The sequence below is a fragment of the Rhamphochromis longiceps genome, linkage group LG7 (assembly GCF_057381845.1).
Source record: "Rhamphochromis longiceps isolate RC_006_pf linkage group LG7, R_longiceps_female_GT1.1, whole genome shotgun sequence".
Classification (NCBI taxonomy): Eukaryota; Metazoa; Chordata; class Actinopteri; order Cichliformes; family Cichlidae; genus Rhamphochromis; species Rhamphochromis longiceps.
The window spans coordinates 61836453-61861409 of record NC_140563.1 but is presented as its reverse complement, the minus strand read 5'-3'; the positions used below and the strand labels follow the sequence as shown (position 1 = coordinate 61861409).

General features: G+C 38.2%; 1 protein-coding gene across 1 annotated transcript; it reads left to right on the top strand.

The window, feature by feature from the left end:
* The first annotated feature begins 253 nt into the window (after positions 1 to 253).
* On the top strand, positions 254 to 24078 carry chd1 (chromodomain helicase DNA binding protein 1). Its single transcript, XM_085414706.1, has 36 exons — positions 254 to 625; positions 2010 to 2127; positions 4313 to 4520; positions 6191 to 6310; positions 6488 to 6678; positions 6851 to 7125; positions 7349 to 7574; positions 8080 to 8180; positions 8274 to 8452; positions 8559 to 8683; positions 8821 to 9037; positions 9146 to 9235; positions 9379 to 9569; positions 9944 to 10132; positions 10269 to 10431; positions 11115 to 11267; positions 12728 to 12799; positions 12871 to 13020; positions 13494 to 13642; positions 13808 to 13904; positions 14919 to 15014; positions 15120 to 15296; positions 15526 to 15686; positions 15800 to 15841; positions 15912 to 16045; positions 17468 to 17606; positions 19677 to 19827; positions 20090 to 20212; positions 20503 to 20646; positions 20755 to 21042; positions 21131 to 21262; positions 21403 to 21581; positions 21896 to 21995; positions 22082 to 22133; positions 22242 to 22488; positions 22787 to 24078. The coding sequence occupies exons 2-36, from the start codon at positions 2075 to 2077 to the stop codon at positions 23046 to 23048; spliced, it is 5376 nt and encodes a 1791-aa protein (XP_085270832.1). The 5' UTR covers positions 254 to 625; positions 2010 to 2074; the 3' UTR covers positions 23049 to 24078.
* Positions 24079 to 24957: the final 879 nt, after the last annotated feature.

Below are 24957 nucleotides of genomic sequence, written 5' to 3'. Positions count from 1 at the left end.
AAACACACACACGGTCTGGAGAAGGGTTGTATGTTTCAAACTACAAAAACTATGGTTGACGGCTATCGTAATTCCTTAAACAAGACGGACTTTTATGTACGACCTTGTATATGTATAACCTTGTTGTTGTGATGACCTAAATTATCAGACTAGCTTTATTTCCATTTGTTCCAATAAAGATAAAGACGACTTATGAGAAACCGACGTTTCCTGCTGCTACAGTGGAGGAGTAAGGAGCAGAGTCGTTACGTCACTGTCCGGGGTTTCCTGGAGAAGTGAACCCTACGGCGTCATGGCGGAGGCCGGTTGTGGAAAGACACTGGATTGAAATGCTAGCTTTCTACAGTCGCTGCTTATCAACGGGCACTGTATTTTGTAACTTCTAAAACGGCAAACGGGACTTTGGTTAAGAAGAGGAAAACCAACATTCTACCAGTTCTATCGACCGGAGTCTTTCGGGCTGCGCTCCCTAACCGGGAGATAGCTAGCAAGTTTACGGTAGCATTAGCTACCAGCAGCTGCTAGCTCGCCAGTTAAATAAAAGAAGAAAGGACCCCTGGACTGGAAAGGCTGGTTTAGACAAATATTTTATCGGAGTTTCACGAGTAACCTAAACTAAAGACAGGTAACACACATCATTTAGTTACTTAGTCCTTACGCTAGCGAAAAGTAAGCTAACGTTGCATGTTGATGTTGTAAAAGCCGCGAGAAGTGAACAGCGAATGAAAACAAGATGGGAGAGGGTGAAGTTGGTTAGCTAATTTGGTTTTGTGGGTTTAATGATGAATACTAAATTTGTTTAACTGTTCATCCCAATCCACTGATTGCGCATATATTTACATAGTTAAATATTATTGATGATTAACTTTGAGTATCATCTGTAACTCTAAAGTTATCATTCTATTGGTTTCCTATTAGAGCAAAGTTTTCTCATTTTGTTAGCTTCTGTGCTAGCCTCGTGCTTCATAGCGTTAGCTAATGCTGTTTGCCTTGACAGCCCTTGTGATGGCCTGTGAGCCAGTTCTCCTCATGTTTATTTCACCCACATTGACACAAAATGAAACAAAGTACCAAAGGTACGTATAGTTTGAGCTACTTGGTTGCGGTGCATACCGTAAAGGTATAAAGTTCACAGTTGTCACGTGTAGGATTTTAAATCCAGAAAACAATAGCACAGCATAAAGCGGCTAGCAAACTGTAGCTAGATAAACATAGCAAAGTGGTTACAGGTAATCAGGTGGTTGCAGGTTTTGTGCTGAATCTTATTTTGTATATTTGTTCTTTATAGCTGGCTATGTCTGCATACGCTACTACTACCCGCCAATCGCTAATACTGCCATCGTTAGCCGGTAATAGCTAGTTAGCTTGAGCTACTTGCTAAACTGTAACCATAGTGATAGTGTACCCAAGTGATGACTTGAGGGTGTCCTGAAACTATTTATTCTGATTTTATTTTTATTTATTTATTTAGTTTTTCATCTTCTTCGGGTACACACGGAGCTTCATGTGTACATGAAAACACGCTGGTATAGTGCAGGCCTGATAGGCCTCTGCGGTGTGGGATAAATGACGTTCAGCTAAGTAGCATGTAGTGACAGCCATCCACACAGATCACACTTTTCTAGTTTTAACTTGAAATAGTCATATCTCAACACGTTTATCTGTGTTTCAGACGCGGTTCACTTCTCTCAGGATGAAACCACAGACCTGATAGATGTCTTGAAATGGTTTCAATTGAAACTAATTTAGCGAAAGTATATTTGCGTCCCTGCTTGCATGGTTCACAGGACAAGCTTTGATGCATTGGTTGTAGTCAGTCACGGGTGGTACACTAAGCTTGTACTTTGCCATATGGATCTGAGTTTTATCAAGCTCCACCTAATGCATGTTGTTGTGAAATTCTATTCCTGATATTATTCTTGTTTCAACGAGTAATAATATAACCCCAAGTATTTGTAGCATTTGTAGCATACAGTTCTTTTTAAACTTGTGTGTATTTTTGCTCACAGGTTAAACACGTGGACCGTACTACTACAGGTTGCCAGGTTGAAGTCTATATATTTTTGACTTCAGCATGGCTGGACGCAGTGAGGATGAAAGTGTAAGCAACAGCAGTGGAGAATCCAGGTATTGATTATTTATTTTTTTATCACAAATAGAAATAACAGTTTGTTGTTTACTTATTTAGAACAACATCTCATACCTTACATACTAGATTGTCACCATACACCTGACCGATAGTAACAACCGTCAAAAGGTGTCTGTGATGGAGAGATCTAATTTTGGTTGTTCCCTTGTGACAAGGGGTTGCCACAGAAGGTGGCAGCACATGCTTGATTTGGCACAGTTTTTTCTGGATGCAACCCCAATCAAATCAAAAGCAATTTTTTGCTTGCCAGGCAAATGTGTCAAATGTTACACCATCGGAGGCCCTTTGTCAGTAGCCAATACAAATGTTTATGTCATTTGTTATGCATTTTATATTTTTTACTTAACTGAAAAATATGTACACAATTACACATTTATTATAATTCAGTTTTATAAAATCCTGTATATGTGAGTGTAGAAAGTAGTAGAGAAATGAATACCTGAAACCTAGCTAGCTTTAGCTGCAGTGAAGCACTTAAAGCTACATAGAGACAGTATAGCATTTCCCTAATACTAATCTATAACTGTTGGTTATAAATTGTTGTTAAAGGTACCACACGTTATAGTCATCCCTCAGCATCCAAATTCAGAAACCTTGGTGTTATTTTTATTTTTTTTATTTAGCCATGTCTTTGGAGAGCCATTCTCGTGGATCAATTTGAAACTGTTTTGTTTTTTCAAATGAGAAATATTTCTAAGCTTTGAATTCTTCTGTCAAAAGCTGAATTAAGGATGATTACCCATGCCTTTATTTCAGCTCGTCTTGGTTAGTGTGACAGTCTGTTTACGTGTTTACGTGACCGTCCCCAGTCGGTACAGAATGCTGCTGCTAGGCTTTAAACCAACACATGAAAGAGACTGCACATTACTCTAGTTTTAATCTCTTTACATTGGCTACTGGTTCGTTTTAGAATTAATTTAAACATTTTAGTCCTTACTCTTCTTGCAGTCTGAGATCTTCCAGTCAAAGATTGTTAATGATCCCACAAACTCACTTTAAGAACAGAGGGGATAAATCCTCTAGAGCTGTGGCCCCTGGATTGTGGAATGCCTTACCTCCGTGTTTGCGCTGTTTTGTTGATTCTTTTAAGAAGCAGCTGAAGACTGATTTAATTAGACTGGCTTTTAACTAGTTTCAGGTTGTATACTGTTTTATGTTTTAATCTTCTGTGTTTTTGTTCATGCCTGTTTTTATTGTAAAGCATTTTGTGGTTTTTCACCTGTGAAAGGTGCTGTATAAAAAAGGTTTTCTTACTTGCATTACTTTATTAGTCCCAAGGGGACTAATAAAGGTATATCAAATCAAATTACAAATTCCCCACAGCTCTCGTCTATGGGTATAGGATTGACTGAGTTCCAGTTCCTAACGGTAAAAAAAAAACAAACAACTTGTGTCAATTTATATTGTTTATTCTGAACAAAAAAAAAAGTTTTTGTCTAAGTCTGTTGGTTTTGACAAGTCCATGAGAATCCATCAGGGCTGTCTCATAGCAGTTCATTTTTGTGTTCTTGGTCATTGTCCTGTCCCCATTCACATCATTACATTCAGTGTCCATGTTAGCAGCATGCTATGATACTTTTGCCCTGGAAATGGAATCGTGTGCTTTCCTGGGTATTGGTATCAAACTTTAAATTCTAATAATGTGACAACCCTGATAAATAGAATTGATAATGATAAAATCCCGATGCCCATCCCTGTCACAGGCAGGATTTCTTGTACTGCTCCACTATTGTCACTAATGGCTCTCTAAAGCTGGAGATATGAGTGATGCAGGTGGTTTCATATTGTGACATGATATATTTACTGGAGAAACAGTTGATTATTGCTGTTTATGACAAAATAGTCTTATTTATATTTGCATAGAAAATCATTCATGGTATAGCAAGAATTTTTAAATATAGAATTCTTTGGAAGGCATTGCTGCACCTCTTTTTGATTCCATATACCTATGTGTCATGTGTCAATCTCCACCTTCAGGCTGAGCAGGAGAGGGGTTGGAGAGTGAGCAGTTGAGACTCCAAGGGGTTAAATGATTTCTGTTTCTGATATGGGAAACCCAACTTTTGTTATGTTATTTCTGCTCAAGTATGTAAAACCTGTTGTAATGTTTTGCTTTGAGAACTTGATTCATCTAGTAATTACTAATGTCTTTATATGTAACAGTAATTCTGATGATGAATCCGGTTCTGGATCGGGTTCAGCTTCAGGATCCGGCTCAGGCTCGAGTTCCAGCTCTTCCAGCAGCAGCAGCCAATCAGGGAGCAGTGACTCAGGAAGTGGCTCAGACTCTGGCAGCCAATCCGATTCTGACATAGAAAAGTCAAAGGAGAAGATCGAACCACCAAATAAGTCAAACATTGATGGAGCTGAGGTAAAAATAAAGTTTTAAATTCCCAAAAGGTGGGCTGCTATTTTCTATTGCATATGTACAAACATGATATTATTTAGAGAAGCACTTGTAAAAATGTTGCCTAAGCTTTTTGGTTCCCACTGTCAAGTTTACTTAAAAGTGAAGTTGATCGCTATTTATTGAGTTTTAAGAATTATCAGTTTAATAGATGGTTGCAATTAAAGCATTGATTGAAAAGACAAATCATCCAGCTGTCTTTGTTAATTAAAAATCATTTTAATAGCACATAAACAGTACTAGTGAAGGTCTTACTGCCATACTATCATACAGTGCTAGTATGATCTTTTTATGACCGTTGACAGTGGACTTGTCTCTGTGCTTGTCCTACTAGAGGTTAGTACAGCATTGGGCTAGGCGATAAAATGATAAAGATAATTATCACTAAATAACTTTTCCTTCATATAAATCTGAGACATGATCAATATAATCTGGACAGAACTCAATCTATTCATGTTTTGACAGACGACATGACAGGCCAATAAAATAGTGATGAAAATAGTGCTGCAGGCACTTGATGACATGTAATTTTCTACTTTTAAAATTTGGAAAAAAAACTGAGGTTGTTATATTTGGCCCTAGCATTACCTTGGCCTGTACTACTACAGGGAGGAACCTTGAAGTCATTTTTGGCTAAGATATCTCCTTTAACCCGCACATAAAACAGACTAGCACTGTCTTCTTATTGTTAAAAGCATCCGGTCTCAAAACTATTTAAAAATGGTGTGTTAATAACAAAGTTACTAACACACTGTTCTAAAAACTCCCTGAAAAGCATTCAGTGGGTTTAAAAGGCCTGTGCTAGGGTGCTATCAGTTTTTTTCCATATTCTTTTCATTTTCTCCATGTTAAACCCAAAATCAATATCACAAACAAAGTCTTGTTAATAAGGTTTTATCATATCTTAAGGATCTCATACAACTTGCCTTGTTGATGTGGTTTATAGATGTACTCTTTTCCATTACCGTAGTACCTATTCGGCTCGACTCCATTAGGTGATGGTATCTGGTACCAGTTTTGTCGTCTTTTTTTGTTTGTTTGTTTTTTGTTTTGTTTTGTTTGTTTGCTTGTTTGTTTGTTTTTAAACACCTACCCGGTCGGGGTTCTGAAGAGTCTGAGGAAATCTGAAAATTTGACATCAACAGACACTTTGCTATAGATTGGCCAGTCAATGGCGTAACTTGATGCGTCATTAAAGTGACTCCTTCACTAAAATTAAACCTGCAATTCTTAAAACCCAACAATGAGGACAAAACACACCCCTGTGGTCCTTGGGTCTGACAATAAGCCGTACGCCAAGTAGTGTATACTATTGCTTTGACATGCATGTGTTTGTGTACCGTATAAATGATACCCTGAGACTTTTGGCCACATTGCTATATTGACCGTGCTCACATTAGCTGATAATGAAAAACGAGTCGCGTTGAGTCAATCCGAGTAGGTACTCATGGAAAAGGGCTATGGCTGTATATCACCACACTCTGACCCTTGCATTACACATTAGCTTAGAACAGCAGGGTTGGGCAAAACCCTGGACCATTCAATAAAACGTAGATTTTATTTAACCGGTCTGGCACATTTGCAGTGTACTGTTCCTGTTTTTGCTAATCTTTGAGTGCATTCATTGGTTGCAGTTCTGGAAGTCGAACCCAAGTATCCTAGCAGTGCAAAGATCTGCTATGCTCAGGAGACAGCAGCTTCAGCAGCAGCAACAACAACAGAGACAAAGCTCATCAAATAGTGGATCGGATGAGGTTTGTTTTATACTCTTATAGACCCTAACCCTTCCCCAAAAACATTTTTCTTGCTATTTGAATGGAAGCTAGTCAACAATTAGATATTGCATAAGTGTACCTAAGTCAAATGATCATAATCTGACTTTTCATGCATTTTGTTTTGTTTTTTTAATATTTTGTGGTATGTTTTTCCAGGACTCTTCAAGTAGTGATGAATCGGACTCCTCCAGTGGATCCAAAATGAGAAGAAAATCTGGTTCTTCTGACTCTGGATCAGGTTCAGAATCTGGTAGTGGTTCTGGGTCAGACTCATCAGCAGAAGAGTCTGAAACAGCATCAGACTATGAGCCAAGTCACAAAATCAAAAGCAGGAAGCCTCCAACCAAGTGAGTTGATAGATGGTCTTTAATTATTGCTTAGATACGCTATTTTATACTATTCTTTTAACTATTTCGTCACAGTAACTCACTTCAGCTGTTTAGCTCTGGATCTGATGTTTTGTGAAGGAATGTAAAGAGTTAAACTTCACTGCCTCTTTATCTATTATTCATGTCTCAGGATGAACTTTCGAAATGGAAAAAAAAGCAACACCCAGAGAAAAAAAGCCCAGAAAAGTTCATCATCTGACGATGAGGATGATAACTTTAAGAAAATTACATCTGGAGGGCCACGGCGGCAAGCCACGGTCAACATTAGCTATAAGGAGGACGAGGAGCTGAAGACTGACTCAGATGATCTGGTTGAAGTTATGGGTGAAGATGTTCCACAGCCTGAAGAAGATGAGTTTGAAACACTGGAGAGAGTAATGGACAGCAGGATAGGGAGGAAAAAAGGTAAGAAACAGAGTCAAGATCAAATATGTCATACATTCTGGTTAAATTGACGCTGAAATAGGAATCGCCCAGAATTATCACAGTGGTTTTAGGTGCAAAGTCAATGAGGTAAATTTTATTATTTTGATCTTTGTGTGACACAAACAGCTCAACATTCCTTATGGTCTATTCAAGTCTTTAAGTAAATACATTTTAAGCACTGTTTCTTTATTTTTCCTAACAGCAACGGGCAGTTCAACAACTGTATACGCTATCGAGGCAGATGGAGATCCAAATGCAAATTTTGATCCCAACAAAGAAGCTGGTGATATCCAGTATTTGATAAAGTGGAAGAACTGGGCCCATATCCATAACACCTGGGAGACTGAGGAGACACTCAAGTTACAGAATGTCAAGGGCATGAAGAAATTGGACAATTTTAAGAAGAAGGACCAGGAGAAGAAAAAATGGTAAGCGTTTTAACTTGGCACTGCTGATTTAAGAAAGCTTTTAAAGAGCTCTTTGCATGCTAAAGTGTTTTAAACATTGAGCAGCAGGAAATGTCATAATCATATTATTGAATAAAAGACAATAATGTAAGTGAAAGAAACTGTTATTGGACTGAAAATTCAAAATAAACCTGTCAGAAAGATGGCAAAAATCCCCAAAAGAAAGGAATACAAACACTTTAGCACTAACTAGGATGAGAAGAAAAAGAAAATTAGTTGCTGTCTTGTTCTGGAAACTATTAGAAATAACAGTAATCCACCAGCTCTGCAGATTGTGGGGGTTGCCACAGCACTATATCAACTTTCTAAAGTTTCTTATTTTTTCTATGGGGATTAACACTGCTCGCAGAAATTTGCGGTCTTTTATTTTGCTTTATGCTTTATATTGTAAGGTAGACCCTACAATAATACATAAAACAATACATACATTGTTAAATTTCAATTTTATTTTTTTCCATGTCACCAGGTTGAAGGCAGCATCTCCAGAGGATATTGAATATTTCAATTGTCAGGAAGAATTAATGGATGACCTGCGTTCTCAGTACCAGCTTGTAGAGCGAATAATAGGTATTTTTGCATATATAAAGCACTCTGCTCTCAATATAATCTGCAACACTGGATGTGTATAGCTTAATAAGTCTGATTTTTTTTTTTGACCAGGACATTCAAACCAGAAGTCAGCAGCTGGTTATCCAGACTACCTGTGCAAATGGCAGGGCTTACCATACTCTGAGTGTAGTTGGGAAGATGGTTGTCTGATTGCTAAAAAATTCCAGAAATGCATCGATGATTACATGAGCAGAAACCAATCTAAGACCATTCCATTCAGAGACTGCAAGGTAACTTACTCCAAACTTTATTCTCTTACATTTTCTGATTTGAAATATACTGAGCTTTGAGTTTTGGTTCAGAAAGGAATTCTCCAACTTCTGTTCTGTCACTTAGGTGCTGAAACAGAGACCTAGATTTGTGCCCATGAAGAAGCAACCAGCTTACATAGGAGGTGATGGTTTGGAGCTCAGAGACTACCAGTTAGACAGCTTGAACTGGATGGCCCACTCCTGGTGCAAGTAGGACAAATATCCAAGAAAACATTGTCATTATTTGGATTTTGGGGTTTCTCCTAGATCCCCACCAAATTTTATTGGGTTATGTTCTGTTCTTACATGCTGAATGTTCTATTGGTCTGCTCTGTCTTAATTCATAGAAGCAACAGTTGCATCCTTGCTGATGAGATGGGGTTAGGGAAGACGATCCAGACCATCTGCTTCCTGAACTACCAGTTTAATGAGCACCAACTGTATGGGCCCTTCCTGCTGGTTGTGCCTCTTTCAACACTAACATCTTGGCAGAGAGAAATCCAGCTGTGGGCCCCTCAAATGAATGTTGTGGTCTACCTGGGAGACATCAGCAGCAGGAATATGGTATTGTGGTTTTAAACACCTGTTAAACGGGGCTTATCAGAGAAAAGCAATTGTTTGTTTGTCTTAATTCTACAATTTAATGTTGTCTTCCTTTTCTTTTGTGAATAGATCAGAACACATGAGTGGATGCATTCTCACAGCAAGAGACTGAAATTTAACATCCTCCTTACAACATATGAGATTCTCCTCAAAGACAAGGTCAGCTGGCTTACTTCATTATAGATCCTAGGTTGTGTATTTTGCCCATTTTTATAGTTATAACACATGAAATGATAGAGCTCGACTCAGAAGATGTTAAAATTACTTACTTTTTTTTTTTTTTAAACAACTTTTGTCTCCAGTCATTTTTGGGCAGTGTTAATTGGGCCTTCATTGGTGTGGATGAGGCGCACAGACTGAAAAATGATGACTCCCTCCTCTACAAGACAATGATCGACTTCAAGTCCAATCACAGGCTTCTGATAACGGGAACACCACTGCAAAATTCCCTGAAAGAGCTCTGGTCCCTGCTGCACTTCATTATGCCTGAAAAGTAGGCCATGGCTAATGTTACTTTCAAGCAATAACTCTTAGTATGTTAAGTATGAATTTGAATTGAATTAGTATGTCAGTACCAGTAAATTTGTTCATTTACATTAACTGCATAGGCAAAGGTGTGAGTTATATGTGCAGATAATGTTTATGCACTTTTTTCTTTGTTTACATTAAAGCAAAATAGTGGATAATGGTGACAGACAGGGCAAAATAGTTTTGACAGTGGTATAATAATATAACAAAAACACAATAGATAAAAATTTAAAGGCATTTAGAAATGAAGAATAATCACACCTAACCAGTTTGTTCCTGTTTTTCTTTTCTATATCACTATAAGTCAGTTGATTTGTGTAAAATTTGTCATTTCAAAAGGTTTCATTCGTGGGAGCTGTTTGAGGATGAACATGGCAAAGGTAGAGACTCTGGCTACACCAGTCTTCACAAAGAGCTGGAACCTTTTCTACTGCGCCGTGTCAAGAAGGATGTGGAGAAATCTCTTCCAGCTAAAGTGGAGCAGATTCTCAGAGTGGAAATGAGTGCCATTCAGAAACAGTATTACAAGTAAGAGCTGGATGGTGCCTGCATTTCAAGAAACATGGGCAGGGATGTGTAGCTTGGGCTCAAAGTTTAAGCATCACTAAAAATATTATAGCATTAGTAATATATGCATGTGTCCTGTTTGCCTGTTTGTGTTCAGGTGGATCCTAACAAGGAACTACAAGGCTCTGAGTAAAGGTACCAAAGGCAGCACGTCAGGTTTCCTCAACATCATGATGGAGTTGAAGAAGTGCTGTAATCACTGTTACCTTATTAAACCTCCAGAGGACAATGAGTTCCTTAACAGAGCTGAAGCTTTACAGGTATGTTTTATGTAGTAACAATATTAATATTGATGCTGAGGTTTTACTCATTTAAAATAAATACATTTACAATATTTAAATGTATTTAATTTTCCTAAATGTGTTACCACATTTAATCATTCAATTCTTGGTTTTTGAAACCCAAATAAGAATCATGCTTACTGCAATAAATGTTAGCTGTCCATTTCATATGATAAATTCTATTCAAAACCAGATTTAGATTGTGTGTCTAAATGTCTGCAAAAGTGAAGAAGAAATGGACACGCTGCTCTAATTTAACACTATATGCTTTGTCAGCGGTGCAAAAAACCATTTTTGCCATTTGAGGGTTGACTGGTTCTCTCTATAAACAAATTCTCTAACATTTATATTATATGTTAGATATATAAATTATATCTAATTATATTTGCATGTGAATAATTGGAAAATATCATGCTACACATTTTCTTTTGCTTTCTTAAAAACTGAGGTCAAAATTCTGCAACTTAACATACGTAATACCTTTTTTTTAAGTTATTATTGTATGGAACAGGATGCATTTTAAATTATTTTTAAGGTGATCATGTTAGAATAAAAATAACAACTATTTTGTGTTGTGTGCTCCAGAAGTGTATCAGGTAAACCGTTACCTACTATATATTCAGTTTATGTCATGACTGTTGAGCGCTGTTGTCCTCCTACAGCATCTGATCCGCAGCAGTGGAAAGCTGGTTCTCTTGGACAAACTGTTGGTGCGTTTGAAAGAACGGGGACACAGAGTTCTCATCTTCTCCCAGATGGTACGAATGCTTGATATCCTGGCTGAATATCTGAGGAGCAGACAGTTCCTGTTTCAGGTAAATATATGCTGTTTTTCCAATACCATAATACATATTGTAGATACAGTTGTGGTCAGAACTTTACATCAGTGACATATCATGTCATTAATCGTGCCATGGTAATTTGGTAATTTGCTTTTAATGCTTTATTTGAACAGTTCTCTTTCCAAGATGAAATGATTGCACAGCATGCATCTTTAAAGACTTTTTTTTTTAAACATGATTTACGTGGACAAGTTTCAATATTTTTGGCTTTTCTCTAACCCACACAAAGTCAAAAGTATGCATGCATGCTCAAATATATACATACATTCACTTAAATCTTTCAATAAGTGGTGCTGAATGTTCCACAGTGTCATTTTTTTTCCTTCTCGACAGAGCTATGGTGGGTTAACGTAATTAGTAATCATGATTGACTGCAACTGGTAGTCTCTTTGCCAGCATAAGCATGATTTTATTAAAAGCACTCAATTGATTGACCAGCAGTCAGAATAATGGGAAAGATCAAGGAGAACTGTAGATTCACACAAGTTTGGAAGGTCTTTTGGTGCCATTTCCAAACAACTGCAGATTCCAAGATCATCAGCTCATACAGTTGTAGCAAAGCCTAAAAATTTTCCAGACTTTGCCATGGTCTGGAAAAAGACCTAAACTGTCAACCTCAGATGAGAGGACGGTTCATGGTCAGATAAGACTTAGACTAGTGGAGTAAAGGTGAGGCTTTTAAACCTAAGAAGTAAGAACACTGTACTGTCAAACACGGTAGCAATATCCTGCTTTGAGGATGTTTTGCTGCCGCTGGTTCTAGTACATTGCACAAAGATACTGAATGATGGAGCACTATGCCAAAATTCTTCAACATCACTTCAAATCAACATCTAGATTTTTAAAACATAAACACAGCTTGGTGTTCAGCAGGACAAGGACCCCAAGCACATATCAAAACTGGTTTTGCAATGGCTTAAACATACCAGTATTATGCTTCTGGAATGCCTAAAGCCCTGAGCTTAACTGTGAACTCGGCACCACTGCTGCCAAGAAGACTGATCAAATATTCAGTCATAATTATGCCAGAATATTGTTGAAGACTACCAAAAGTGTCTGGTCAAGGTGCAATATGTAACCAGTAGTAATAGAGGTATATATTTGAACCTGCATGTATACTTTTTACCCTGTGTGGATTAGAAATGAGTTTATTTTATGTGTAAATTCATTTTTGAATTATGCACCCATGTATATTGTGCAAAAATTAGTCTACGGTCGAATTCGGTTCAACTTCAATTCAATTTTTTTTATATGGCACCAGGTCACAACAACAGTTGCCTTAAGGCAATTGAGGCCATGGCTTGACCTCCATTCCCATGATTAATGTATAGAAACTTCTGACCACAACACTACATACACATAAAAATTGTGAATAAAATTTGTATATCCATTCTAAATATATTAATAATTTTGAATGTTGTAAATTTGTCTAGCGATTAGATGGCTCCATCAAAGGGGAGATGAGGAAGCAAGCATTGGACCACTTTAATGCAGAGGGTTCAGAGGTACAGTAACTCTTAATTATTTTAGATGCTGTTTAGGAAGGCCTGTACCTAATATCAGTTTCTATGCACAGGATTTCTGCTTCTTGTTATCTACACGTGCTGGAGGTCTGGGCATCAATCTGGCTTCAGCTGACACAGTGGTCATCTTTGACTCAGACTGGAACCCCCAAAATGACCTGCAGGCGCAAGCCAGAGCCCACAGGATTGGACAGAAAAGACAGGTAAGAAGAAACTTAAATCATTCAAATTCATTATATTTTTTAAACTGTATTTGCATTTGTAGAGTTTCGTACACTCTCACTAGTATTAATCAGTATTAATGGACCTAAGTCTACACCAAGCTGCAACTGCTGAAAATTTACCAGTGAATTAAAAACAGTGTTCATTGATTCGTGCAGTATATGAATCAGTGAACTCGGGAGGTACAGTAGGTCATCTGCTAATCAGAAGGTTGTTGGTTTGATGTCTAGCTGCTCCAGTCCGTTTGCCAAATACCCTTTGGCAAGATTGTGACCCCAAGTTACTCTCTGTGTCCAGAATGTGAATGTGTGTGAATGTTTGATGGCTACTTAAGCATAGGAAAAAAGTGTTTGTGGGGCATGTTATATAGAGCGTAAGGGAGCACAATACAAAACCAGTCCACTTATTCTTTATCATTATCTTGCCTATCTTACCAATTGTTATGGACCGGCAGGTGAATATCTACCGACTGGTAACAAAGGGTTCAGTGGAGGAGGACATCATTGAGAGGGCAAAGAAGAAAATGGTACTAGACCATCTTGTTATTCAGAGGATGGATACGACTGGGAAAACTGTACTCCACACAGGATCTGCTCCGTCCAGGTAAGTAACTTTATGTGCTTGTTCCCATATTGTTTCTGGCAACGCTGCCAAGTCCATTTCACCCCAAAATTTGAGTGACTTAATCTCGTGTGTGTGTGTGTGTGTGTGTGTGTGTGTGTGTGTGTGTGTGTGTGTGCGTGTGTGTGTGTGCATTACTGCATACAGTTCAGCACCATTCAACAAGGAGGAGCTCTCTGCAATCCTGAAGTTTGGGGCTGAGGAGCTTTTCAAAGAACAAGAGGGGGAGGAGCAAGAGCCTCAGGTTTGTACCACAGTGCAAATGTCTAAATGTATTTAAAAAGCATTGCATGAAACAAACGTTTCATCAAAAAGAGAAAAAATATTTCAAAAGTATGTTAACACTCTTTGCCTTTAAAATAACATTTAATTAATTTAATTAAATAAAACAAATTTCCCATCTGTGGGACTAATAAAGGTTATTTATCTTATCTTTATTGCCCCAGTACACTTGTACATTGACCTACTCCAACTATCAACTGGCCAGAGACCAGAATTAGTCGATTAGTTTGTTTTTTTTACGATTTACATTAATTTACGATTCCAAACTGGTCCATTATACACATGCACAGCACTTTATGATCCATTCTTGATCATGCTGCAGCAAGAGTACCTGACATGGACTAGAAAGAGAGAGCATATTTCTCCTATATTGGCTTCCCTTCATTGGCTCCCTGTTAAATCCAGAATTGAATTCAAAATCCTGCTCCTCACATACAAGGTCTTAAATAATCAGGCCCCATCTTATCTTAATGACCCTATAGTACCATATCACCACATTAGAGCACTTCGGTCTTGCACTACAGGCTTACTTGTTGTTCCTGGAGTATTTAAAAGTAGAATGGGAGGGAGAGCCTTCAGTTTCCAGGCCCCTCTTCTGTGGAACCAGCTTCCAGTTTGGATTCAGGAGACAGACGCTATCTCTACTTTTAAGATTAGGCTTAAAACTTTCCTTTTTGCTAAAGCATATAGTTGGGGTTGGATCAGGTCACCCTGAATCCTCTCTTAGTTATGCTGCAATAGGTGTCGGCTGCTGGGGGATTCCCATGATGCATTGAGTATTTCTTCTTCAGTCACCTTTCTCACTCACTGTGGTTTTATATATCACTCTGCATTCAGACAGTGTATTATTAATATCTGTCTCCCTTCCAAAATGTGTCATTACCTTACAATATAATGCACCTTGAGGCAACTGTTGTTGTGATTTGGTACTATATAAATTCATTTGAATTGAAGTCTCTTGTAATCAACTCTCTAGGAAATGGACATTGATGAGATCCTCAAAAGAGCTGAGACCAGGGAAAATGACCCCGGACCTTCAACAGTTGGAGAAGAACTGTTGTCTCAGTTTAAGGTTGGGGGGAGGTTGTCTTTCTCCTTTCAGAAACTTGATAACCAGTGTTCAATATGTTACATTATTAAAGTGGTCCGTGTATTTAGTTTGTGCAAATCTGTGCAGGTGGCCAACTTCTCCATGATGGAGGATGAGGAAATAGACATCGACTCTGAGCGAAGTCAGCGGAGTTGGGATGATATCATTCCAGAGGAGCAAAGGAGGAGAATGGAAGAGGAGGAAAGACAGAAAGAGCTGGAAGAAATCTATATGCTACCACGCATGAGGAATTGTGCCAAACAGGTACCCAAGGAGTCACAACAAATACACTATATACTGCTGGAGAGAGAAAAAATGAAGGGATCACATAAGATACTCAATGTTTTATCTTGATCAGAAGTTAGAATGCGTTTACGCTGAAATCTTTCAGACATGCTCGTATCGAATCTGATCAAACTGTTAAGAACTGTTATGCTTGCAATATGAGACTGTAAATTAAATTCAGGTGATTTTTAATGGTTTGTTTGAACAGATTTATCAGAATGCAAATGAGGGCCGGCAAAGTAGAAACAGGAGATACTCTGGTTCCGACAGTGACTCCACATCTGATCGAAAGAGGCCAAAGAAACGAGGGCGGCCCAGAACCATTCCAAGGGAAAATATCAAAGGTTTTAGTGATGCTGAGATCCGGAGGTAACTATGTTTTGTGTGTGTGTGTGTGTGTGTGTGTGTGTGTGTGTGTGTGTGTGTACATCTAATCAGCCTGACACATTCCTTTTTTTAACATATCTGTACACTATTGACAGGTTTGTCAAGAGTTACAAAAAATTTGGAGGACCACTGGAAAGGTAGAGTGCGCTACACTTTCATCTTGTTGTTTACATAAATGGCAGTCTGCTCAACATGTGCTGTCTTTAGGTTGGACGCGATTGCTCGTGATGCTGAACTCGTGGATAAGTCTGAGCATGACCTAAAACGCTTGGCAGAGACTGTTCACAATGGATGTTTGAGAACACTACGAGAAAACCCCTCTGGGCCAGAGAAAAATTCAGGTAACTAAAAAAAAACTTTTCGTCCTTCTTATCATAATGTCCTCTGGTGGACATGTGGCATCTGTATTCTTTTAAAACAAGACCTTTATATGAAAAAGGTATATTAGAATACAAATTAAAATACTTACATTCACCAAAAAAAGGAGTAATTTCAAAGACTAAACAAATCAGTATTGTGTGGTTTACAAACAAGACAATTATTCCAAATAATTTCAAGTTCTAAAACAGTTTACTTCTCTCTACAGGAAGATTTAAATCTGAAAACTAACATTTGTTGTGTGTGTTTTCCTAGATACGAACTAAATAAGTAGCTTTGGTTTGAGTGAATTTCATTTAAAATATCTGTGCTGGGGATGTTACTGCCAACAAATTTCTTGTTTAACTAATTGGGGTTGAAAAATGAGACTGACTAGTCTAAAAATAACACTCAAGTTGCATTTGGGGCCCCTTTAATGGACAATCTCCAAAGCTGCATGAACAACAGCATGATGTGGTCATTTTGAGCCCTGGAATCGTGTATTCAGGCTCAATATATATATTTCTGCCTTGAGCAAAACTGAAATATCTTCTGCATTGCTGTCATGAGCTGTTTTTTTTGTTGTTGTTGTTGTTGTTGTTGTGTTTGTTTGTTTGTTTGTTTGTTTGTTTGTTTGTTTGTTTGTTTGTTTGTTTGTTTGTTTGTTCTAAACTGAGCGGGATCATAGCACCTTTGGGTAAATGATGTCATACTGGTTTTCTGAGGTGGCTAACATTAGCATCAGAAGTCTTCTTTCCATGCAAATTAACATCCACATGTCTGTTGAGTGGTTATATGCCAGTTTATTCTGCTGTTTCCTGGACTGCCACTCCATCTAGTAGTAGATGGCTGCATGACATTTAGAACGCAATACTTCACTCTCAACAACTACATTCATTGACTAGTGCGGGTTGTGCCAACTAGCAACATCAGCATCATTTAGTTGATTAATCGCGCACATCCCTAATCTGTGCATTTAATGCATATATGTGTGGTATATTTTTATTGTAATGATAACATGGCCGCGTTTCTATTAATTTCCAGTCATTTGTTGAAATTTCAGTTTGTTCCAAGCAATAAGGTTATAATTTGAAGTCTGTGTCAAGTGTCAGTACTAATCTTGGGAGTTGTGTTGTGGTTTTAAATTACAGATGTGCTCTAATAATTTAAGAAAATATTTGCATTCAGATTAAATTTGCACAATATTCGTTGCTGGGCTATGCGGGATCTTTCAGATATTTTTGTATTTGACAAGTTATTTTGAAATTGCTATGCTAGGATTTCAGTACAAGTTATTATTTTGTTTAGCCACAGTTTAACTTCTTGTCATTGAAATTACATGGCATCACACAGGATTAGATGAAGAAATCATGAAATAGAGTCTGTTCCGCTTCTTTGATTATCAGGGGGCAGAAGAGGGAAGGTGAAAGGCCCTACGTTCAGGATCTCTGGAGTCCAGGTGAATGCAAAGCTTGTGATCTCGCATGAGGAAGAGCTGGCTCCACTGCACAAGGCTATTCCTGCTGACCCAGAGGAGAGAAAGAAGTAAGACTGATTATTTATTTAATTTTATTTAGTAATTTTTTGCTCACTGTATCTTTTAACCATTTTCTGTCACGCTCACTCCTGATGCAAACATCAGGGTTCAGAACCTTGGGGCTCAGTATCTTTCCCAAAAACATTTCATATATGGACTGGAGGACCAGGGCTTCAGTCATTACCCGTCCAATTAGCTGATCAAGTCTGCAAGGCTTCGTCCACTAGAGAAGTCATAATCAAGATGACTGGAGGAGCAGGCAGCTAAGCTTAGAAAAAATCATTTGCTGCAAAGTGTGTACGTATGTGTCACATATCAGTATGTATTATTGTCCAGTGTGGAGTCAGTGCAGTATGCAGTCAGTCTTCAACTGAAAATGTTAAAGGTATTAACCTCCAGAGCATCAGCATTAAGATGTGATTAATACATAATTGAAATCAACTATGATCAGCAGGATTGATCATAACTGATTTTAGTTTTCAGAGCATTCTTCTCTCCATCACCTTGATAATTCTGCCTTCTTCATAAGTTCGTCCACGCTGTTCTTGTCTTTTGTGTAGACACCTTCTCCTCAACAGGCCACAGCAAAAAACAGAGCCCTAGCCACTAGAGGTGGGAATCACCATACATCCCACGATACGATATTATCACAATACTTAACGCACAATACGATATTATTGCAATTTTTTAAAATATTTTGCGATATTCAGATTCTGTACATAAAGGTAAACTTTATCAATATTCATTTTATCTAATATCAAAGTCTGCACTGAATCTTTCTCTCATTTCAGTCAGTTTTACTGTTGACAAACTGAACGGTTTGTATTACAGTCTAGTCCAACTTAATTGAATGCAACCATCTGGTACAATTATAGCTATTTATGAAAACTATGCAGCCCCTTCAGCAACTGAAGAATTTGAAAGTAAATTAAAACAAAATATAATTTTACATTAAATAAAAAAAGTTTTAAACTTAATTAAAATAAAACATGTCTTAAATTAAAATAAGTAAACTGTCATGTTTATTGCTGCCAAAAAACAGTTAAACACATTTGGACAGTGAAGGAATGTCAGGATTCTTGCTCAGAAAAAGGATCAACATGCTCTGAAGTCAGAGCACAAAAACCTTTTTTTGTAACAAAATATCGATTTCTGCTGTCCCTGTATCGACACATTATTAGCAAGCAAAATATCACGATACTACACAGTATCGATTTTTTTCCCCCACCCCTACTAGCCACCACTCTATGGGTGAATGACCCATAAAGAAATGGATTTATTACAACAATAGTGCTGCCAAAATCACGTTGTTTTTCTAAAAATAAAAACAGGTTTAAATCTTTCAGATCTCTAATGTCACATTACAGTTCACTTAACCAATCCAACTAGATACAAACTGGCTGTATCTTTCTTTTTATAAAAGGTCCCATTTAAAAGATCTACATACTTATGGATTTCAAAAAATAAGTTAAATATTTCTATTTTCTTTATTTAATAACTGTATTAATAGTAATAACTGTATGTTTGCATACGTAAAGCACTTTATAAAAGAGAACAATGACCAACGAGTCTTACACTCCGGATTTTCCTCATCTGGCTGATTGTACCGAGCCACGCAATCAGCTGGCAGAGCCGATGCTTGCAGAATGCAATCGGTGCCATTTCAATAAAACAGTCTCTTGTTTCCTAAGCACAACCAAACAGTTTACAACATCACAGTACTACATGCACATCACACCACAAACATAACTGTTTCTTACTGAAACAGTTAAGTTTCTGTTTCTTACTGAAACAGTTAAATGCGAAAATTCTGACATCCATCTGCATGTCCACAGGGGGGGAAAAATCTCCACGTTGCACATTTAGGCAGTTTTACTGTCAAACCAGAAGTATGACTCAGTCTGATTTGCTGTCTAAGCTGTTGGTCTTTTAAACATCAAAAATAAATCAGTAACACACAAATTCTCTAACAGGTTTTTCTGCATACACCAACCGTGCCCCTAGAGGTGACTAACTGTATATTTGTATGAATTTGTATATTTCTGTTTCTGTGATATTAATTTTATATTTTTGAATAGGTATGTCATTCCATGTCACTCAAAGGCAGCACATTTTGACATTGAGTGGGGGAAGGAAGACGACTCCAGCCTCCTCATAGGAATCTACGAGTATGGTTATGGCAGCTGGGAGATGATTAAGATGGACCCAGACCTTAATCTCACACACAAGGTCAGTCCATGCACAATAAATGTCTAATCTCATGTATATAATTATTTATGAATACATAGATGCTCAGGAATACGTGTATTTGCTTCGATGCTTCATTTAATACACAGCTTTGCAATGTGCAAAGTGTTTCACCCACATTTGCTTCTAAAAACAGACCTGCAATACAAACATATTTAGAAGGAGCATGTGTTTAAAAAGTGTGACAACATGAACAGTGTGCAGTTTTCACTGGGGATATTTCACTGTGTCCATTGTTGAACAGCTCCTGCCAGATGACCCTGACAAGAAACCACAAGCCAAACAGTTACAGACCAGAGCAGACTACCTCATCAAGTTACTGAGCAAGGACTTGGCCAAAAAAGAAGCACAGAAACAAGCAGGAAATGTAAGTCTTCATATAACTTTACATGTCATCTGTGTATCTTGATATTTATTTATTTTTTTGTAATTGTTTTATAGATTAATTATATCTATCTCTAAGTAGTCTGACTTTCTCACACAGTCCAAAGACATGTTAACTTGGATCAGGGCAGTTGGTGATTCTAAATTAGTGCACCTGTCCAGAGTGTACCTTGCCCTATGGCAGCTGGGATGGGCTCAAGGCCCCCCAACCCCTCAGGATGGATGGAAGGACAATTAAGTTTTCCAGAATCTATAATGCTTCTTTGTATTTAGGCCAGCTCACGAAAGAGGAAACCCAGAAGTAAAAAGAGCAAAACTCAAAAGTCAACAAAGACAGATGAGATGGTTAAGAGCCCATCCTCAGATCTCCCATCAGACAAGAGGTCAGATGATGAGGATGAAATGGAGACAGACAAGGTACATTTATTAATTTATCTATTTTGCTTTTTTTTGTGCGCTGTGCCTAAGATGAATATATTGAATTTTCAGTTTGAAAGTAAGTTGCTAACATGCTCTAATGATCAGGATCTGGCACCTATGAAGCTACCAAACCGACGAAGCCGAGCAGACAGGTTGGTGGTTAAAGAGGAGGATGACGAGGAAGACGACGAGGAAGAGAACTATGATGAGGAATGCGAGCAGGAAGCTTCCTCATCAGGGGAGCAGGAAGTCAAAGAGAGGGAGATAAAAAAAGAAATCAAAAAGGAGAAGAAGGAGGAAAGCTTTGAGATTAAGGACACAAAGGAGCTAAAAGAGAAAAAAGAAACAAAACCTCTTGAGGTTGTACATAAACAAGAGGAAAGCAAAGAAAAGGTGATTTATATTTTATTGATTGATAATTATACTAAGAATAGAATTGTAATTTAGTCAAGAATTAACTCTCAGAACCTTTTTACATCAGAATGAAGCCAAAAATGAGGTACGAGAACGGACAAAGAAAACTTATGACACGCCGGTCCACATAACGGCTAGTGGAGAGAATGTGCAAGCAGCTGAAGATTCTGAGGAACTGGATCAGAGGACCTTTAGTGTGGTATGTTGGGCTAATAATCAAATCTCTAAATAGAAAATAGTTTCATGATTAATGTCATGGATTAACAGATGAGCATAATTCAATTCCAGCAACAACATGGATTTCACTTCCTGAGGTGCATATTTGCTTTTGTGTTGCAGTGTAAAGAGAGGATGCGCCCAGTAAAAGCAGCTCTGAAGCAGCTGGACAGACCGGAGAAAGGGCTGTCGGAGCGCGAGCAGCTCGAACACACACGGCAGTGCCTCATAAAGATAGGAGACCACATAACCGAGTGTTTGAAGGAGTATTCAAATCCGGACCTGATCAAACAGTGGAGAAAGTTAGTTTACGTGGCCTCTTCTAGTTAAAGTCTTGATTAACATGTCAAGTTAAGCAGCTGACTAATGCCATTTGAACCTTGGACACTTTGTCATGAATGTACCATGTGGGTCTGTTCACTAAGTAACATGCCCGCATGGTAGATTTGTAGCTTTGAATAGATGTGGACGTGTTTCTTCTTTTTTAAATAAATGAGGCATCTTTGTACATTTTAAGACTGTCATAAACACTGTTACACTCAATGTCTCACACAAGTGTTATTTGAGTAATTTATATTTGCTAAGCAGATGGAAATGTTTTTTGTTTTTATTCCAGAAACTTGTGGATATTTGTTTCCAAATTCACTGAGTTTGATGCAAGAAAACTACACAAACTTTATAAGCATGCAGTAAAGAAAAGGCAAGAGAATGCCCAGGTATGTAAAAGCACTGTCATTTCTTATAATTATAATCTCTACTGACGTTAGAGATCCACAGTGATGATGGTGATGATTTTTCTTAGGCATTGGAGCAGAACACTAGAAGTATAAACACCCATGGCTACAGACATGCAGGTATAGTCTATTGTCTCACGCGCACGCACACACACACACACACACACACACACAGAATAGGATGAAAAGGTTGACACTGCTGTCACTTTTTCCTTTCTTTGTCTTCAGATATTGAAAGGCTGAAGGACAGCTCTCACCAGGACGAGAGCAGCAGGGACAGCTACAGCTCTGACAGGCATCAGCCTTCAGGAAGACACTTTGAGAGCAGCACCAGTAAGGAGAGACACAGCTCTGACTCCCACAGGAAATCCACAGCTGGAGAGTCCCGAAAAAGACCGTATTCCTCTTTCAGCAATGGAAAAGACCACAGAGACCACTACAGACCAGACAGCAGGGATAGAGACAAACAGGACAGGTGAGGGATGAGAACTGCTCAAAGTTCTTCTTCCAGAGATAGAAATGTCCTCAGTTGATTTTTACAGGCTACACAAGTTCTTTAAGGCCCAAACATGAAATGCTCCACAAGTAGGTTTTAAAGAATTCAGAATTGCTTTTGCAAGACCTTCATATTCAGGGAGGAAGAGAGCCAGGTGGAAAACACCACTAAAATGCTTTGATTTGTATTGGAATTAGACTGAAGTTAAGGTCATAGTGAAAGAAGTGGCCGTTTGTGTTGTTTAGCCATACTGACACTAATGTGTATGTATGCGCAGATACTATGACGACAGCAAGCACAGGAAGTTAGAGGAATTCCGCAGTAGCCGAGACCACCGGCTGGACATGAAGGATCATCACTCAGACCACCGCTCTTCCTACCGCTACCACTCAGAATGGCAGACAGAGCAGCGAGGCTCAGCCAGTGGGCAGCGCTCACCCTACGACTCCCGGTCACCACTGGGGCACCGCTCACCTTTTGACTACTCATCAGACCACAAGAGCACACCAGAGCAGATTTGGAGCAGCCGCAAAACATAACAGGAGTTGCCCAGGTCTGCAAGTAGCAGCCATAAACTCGGAAACACAGCAAATGCCTTACACAGACTGTGGACTCCAACCTGAAGCTGTTTGAAGCACTGCGTATCAGTCAGTTCAGCATGACTGTCATCTCCTCGCTTCAGCAGCAGCTCATCTCGGGAACCCGGCAGGGAGCGGCTCAAAGCAGGCAACAGATTAGAAAAATAAATAAATCAAAGCTTATTTTTGTATTTAAGAGTTTAAAGCTGTAGTGTCGTGTATGCTCAACAGCATGCGCCACAATTTTTGTTATTTTTATAAAACGTTTTTTTTACACAAATGGACACAATTGACCCTGAGTGCTGCCTCATATGTCACCAACCTATGACACTGGATCCTGTATTTGACTGTTAGTTGTCTCTGTGTCTCAATCATTCTTAATGTGATTATCTACCTTATTTAAGTGTTAACTGAACAAGAAGTTGGTTGTCACATGAATAATGTTATAAGGTGATTTTTAAGGTGTCTGGACTCAGGCTCACCACCTGAAGTACCTCATTTACAGCATTTGTCATTTCCTCAGCAGTTTTCTTTTTGTGTGTGTGTTTTTGTAATTCCCCCACATAAGGCATGCATTATTTAATAACACATCTTAGCTGTAAAAAAACAAACAAACAAAAAACACATGGATGCTTTTTTCCCTTTTTTTTTTAGCTATCATGTTTGTTTTCCTTAAATACTACTATTGTAAATTTTTTGTAAAATAGTAAATCGATGGTCTTTTTCCTCAGGCTCTTTGAATTTATTATGACTTGGCTTACCCCATCAACTCAGGCTTTTTGTCATTCTATAAATGAGTTTCTGTATATTTCTTTAAGAATGTAACTTTTGGTAAAGGGAAAGGTCTTTTAAGCATACCCAGTGTTCATTCACTAGTGCTTAGTTCTTTGATCTCTGTCGTGAAATGAGTGAGTTGGCAGGAACTGACTTGTCACAGTCTGGAAAATAGAAGCATCTGTTAGATGTTAAATAAAATATGCTTTTTACATGACTTTTTTTTTTCTTTACCTTTCATAGTTTATTTGTAGGCAATAATAATCTTTCTATGCAGCCAAGTATATTTGTGGTGAACCACCCAACTGAATGAAGTCACTGTTACAGTTCGCTCTGTTGTAGATAAATTTTCTCTATATTTCCAAAAGAATTTACACTGAAAATGCATGAATTTTTATGGACTGTTTTATATAGTTGTTTATGAAGCCATTAAAATCAATCACTGTACTCCCTCCTACCACCTCAACAGTGTGTTACATTTTTGGTTTTGCCACAAGTTAACCTTTTTTGGAACACACTATTACAAGACGTTGCTCAAAAAAATAAATGAACACTTTGAAAATATCAAATCTCAATAGGGGGGAAAATTGCTTAATATCTATGTTGCTATGGACTGAATACTGCTTTAGGAATGGATGCCTGTCATGGTGACTGATGGAAATTTAAATTACGGTACCAAACTACACATAGCTGAATTTAAATACAACCTGAAACCCAAAGAATGAAAAAAATTATGCGGCAGACTAGTCCATTTTGCTGGAATTTCGTTGTATAAACTTAAACTGGTACTCAGTATGGACCCCATATACTTTTATGTAAGCCTAACAACACTGGAGCACGCTCCTAACGACATATCAGATGGTTTCCTGGGGGATCACCTCCCAGACCTGGATCAGAGCATCACTGAGCTTGGTGGCGTCAGATGGACCAAGACGTGATATATCCCAGATGTGTTCTGTTGGACTTAAGTCAGGTGTGGGGGAAGTCAATGGTGTCAATTCTGGTGCACCAGGAGGAAGTCAGGTACCACTGCACCAGTGTTGGTCTAGCACTGGATCCAAGGACTTCATCCTGATATCCAGTTAGTGTCCCATTG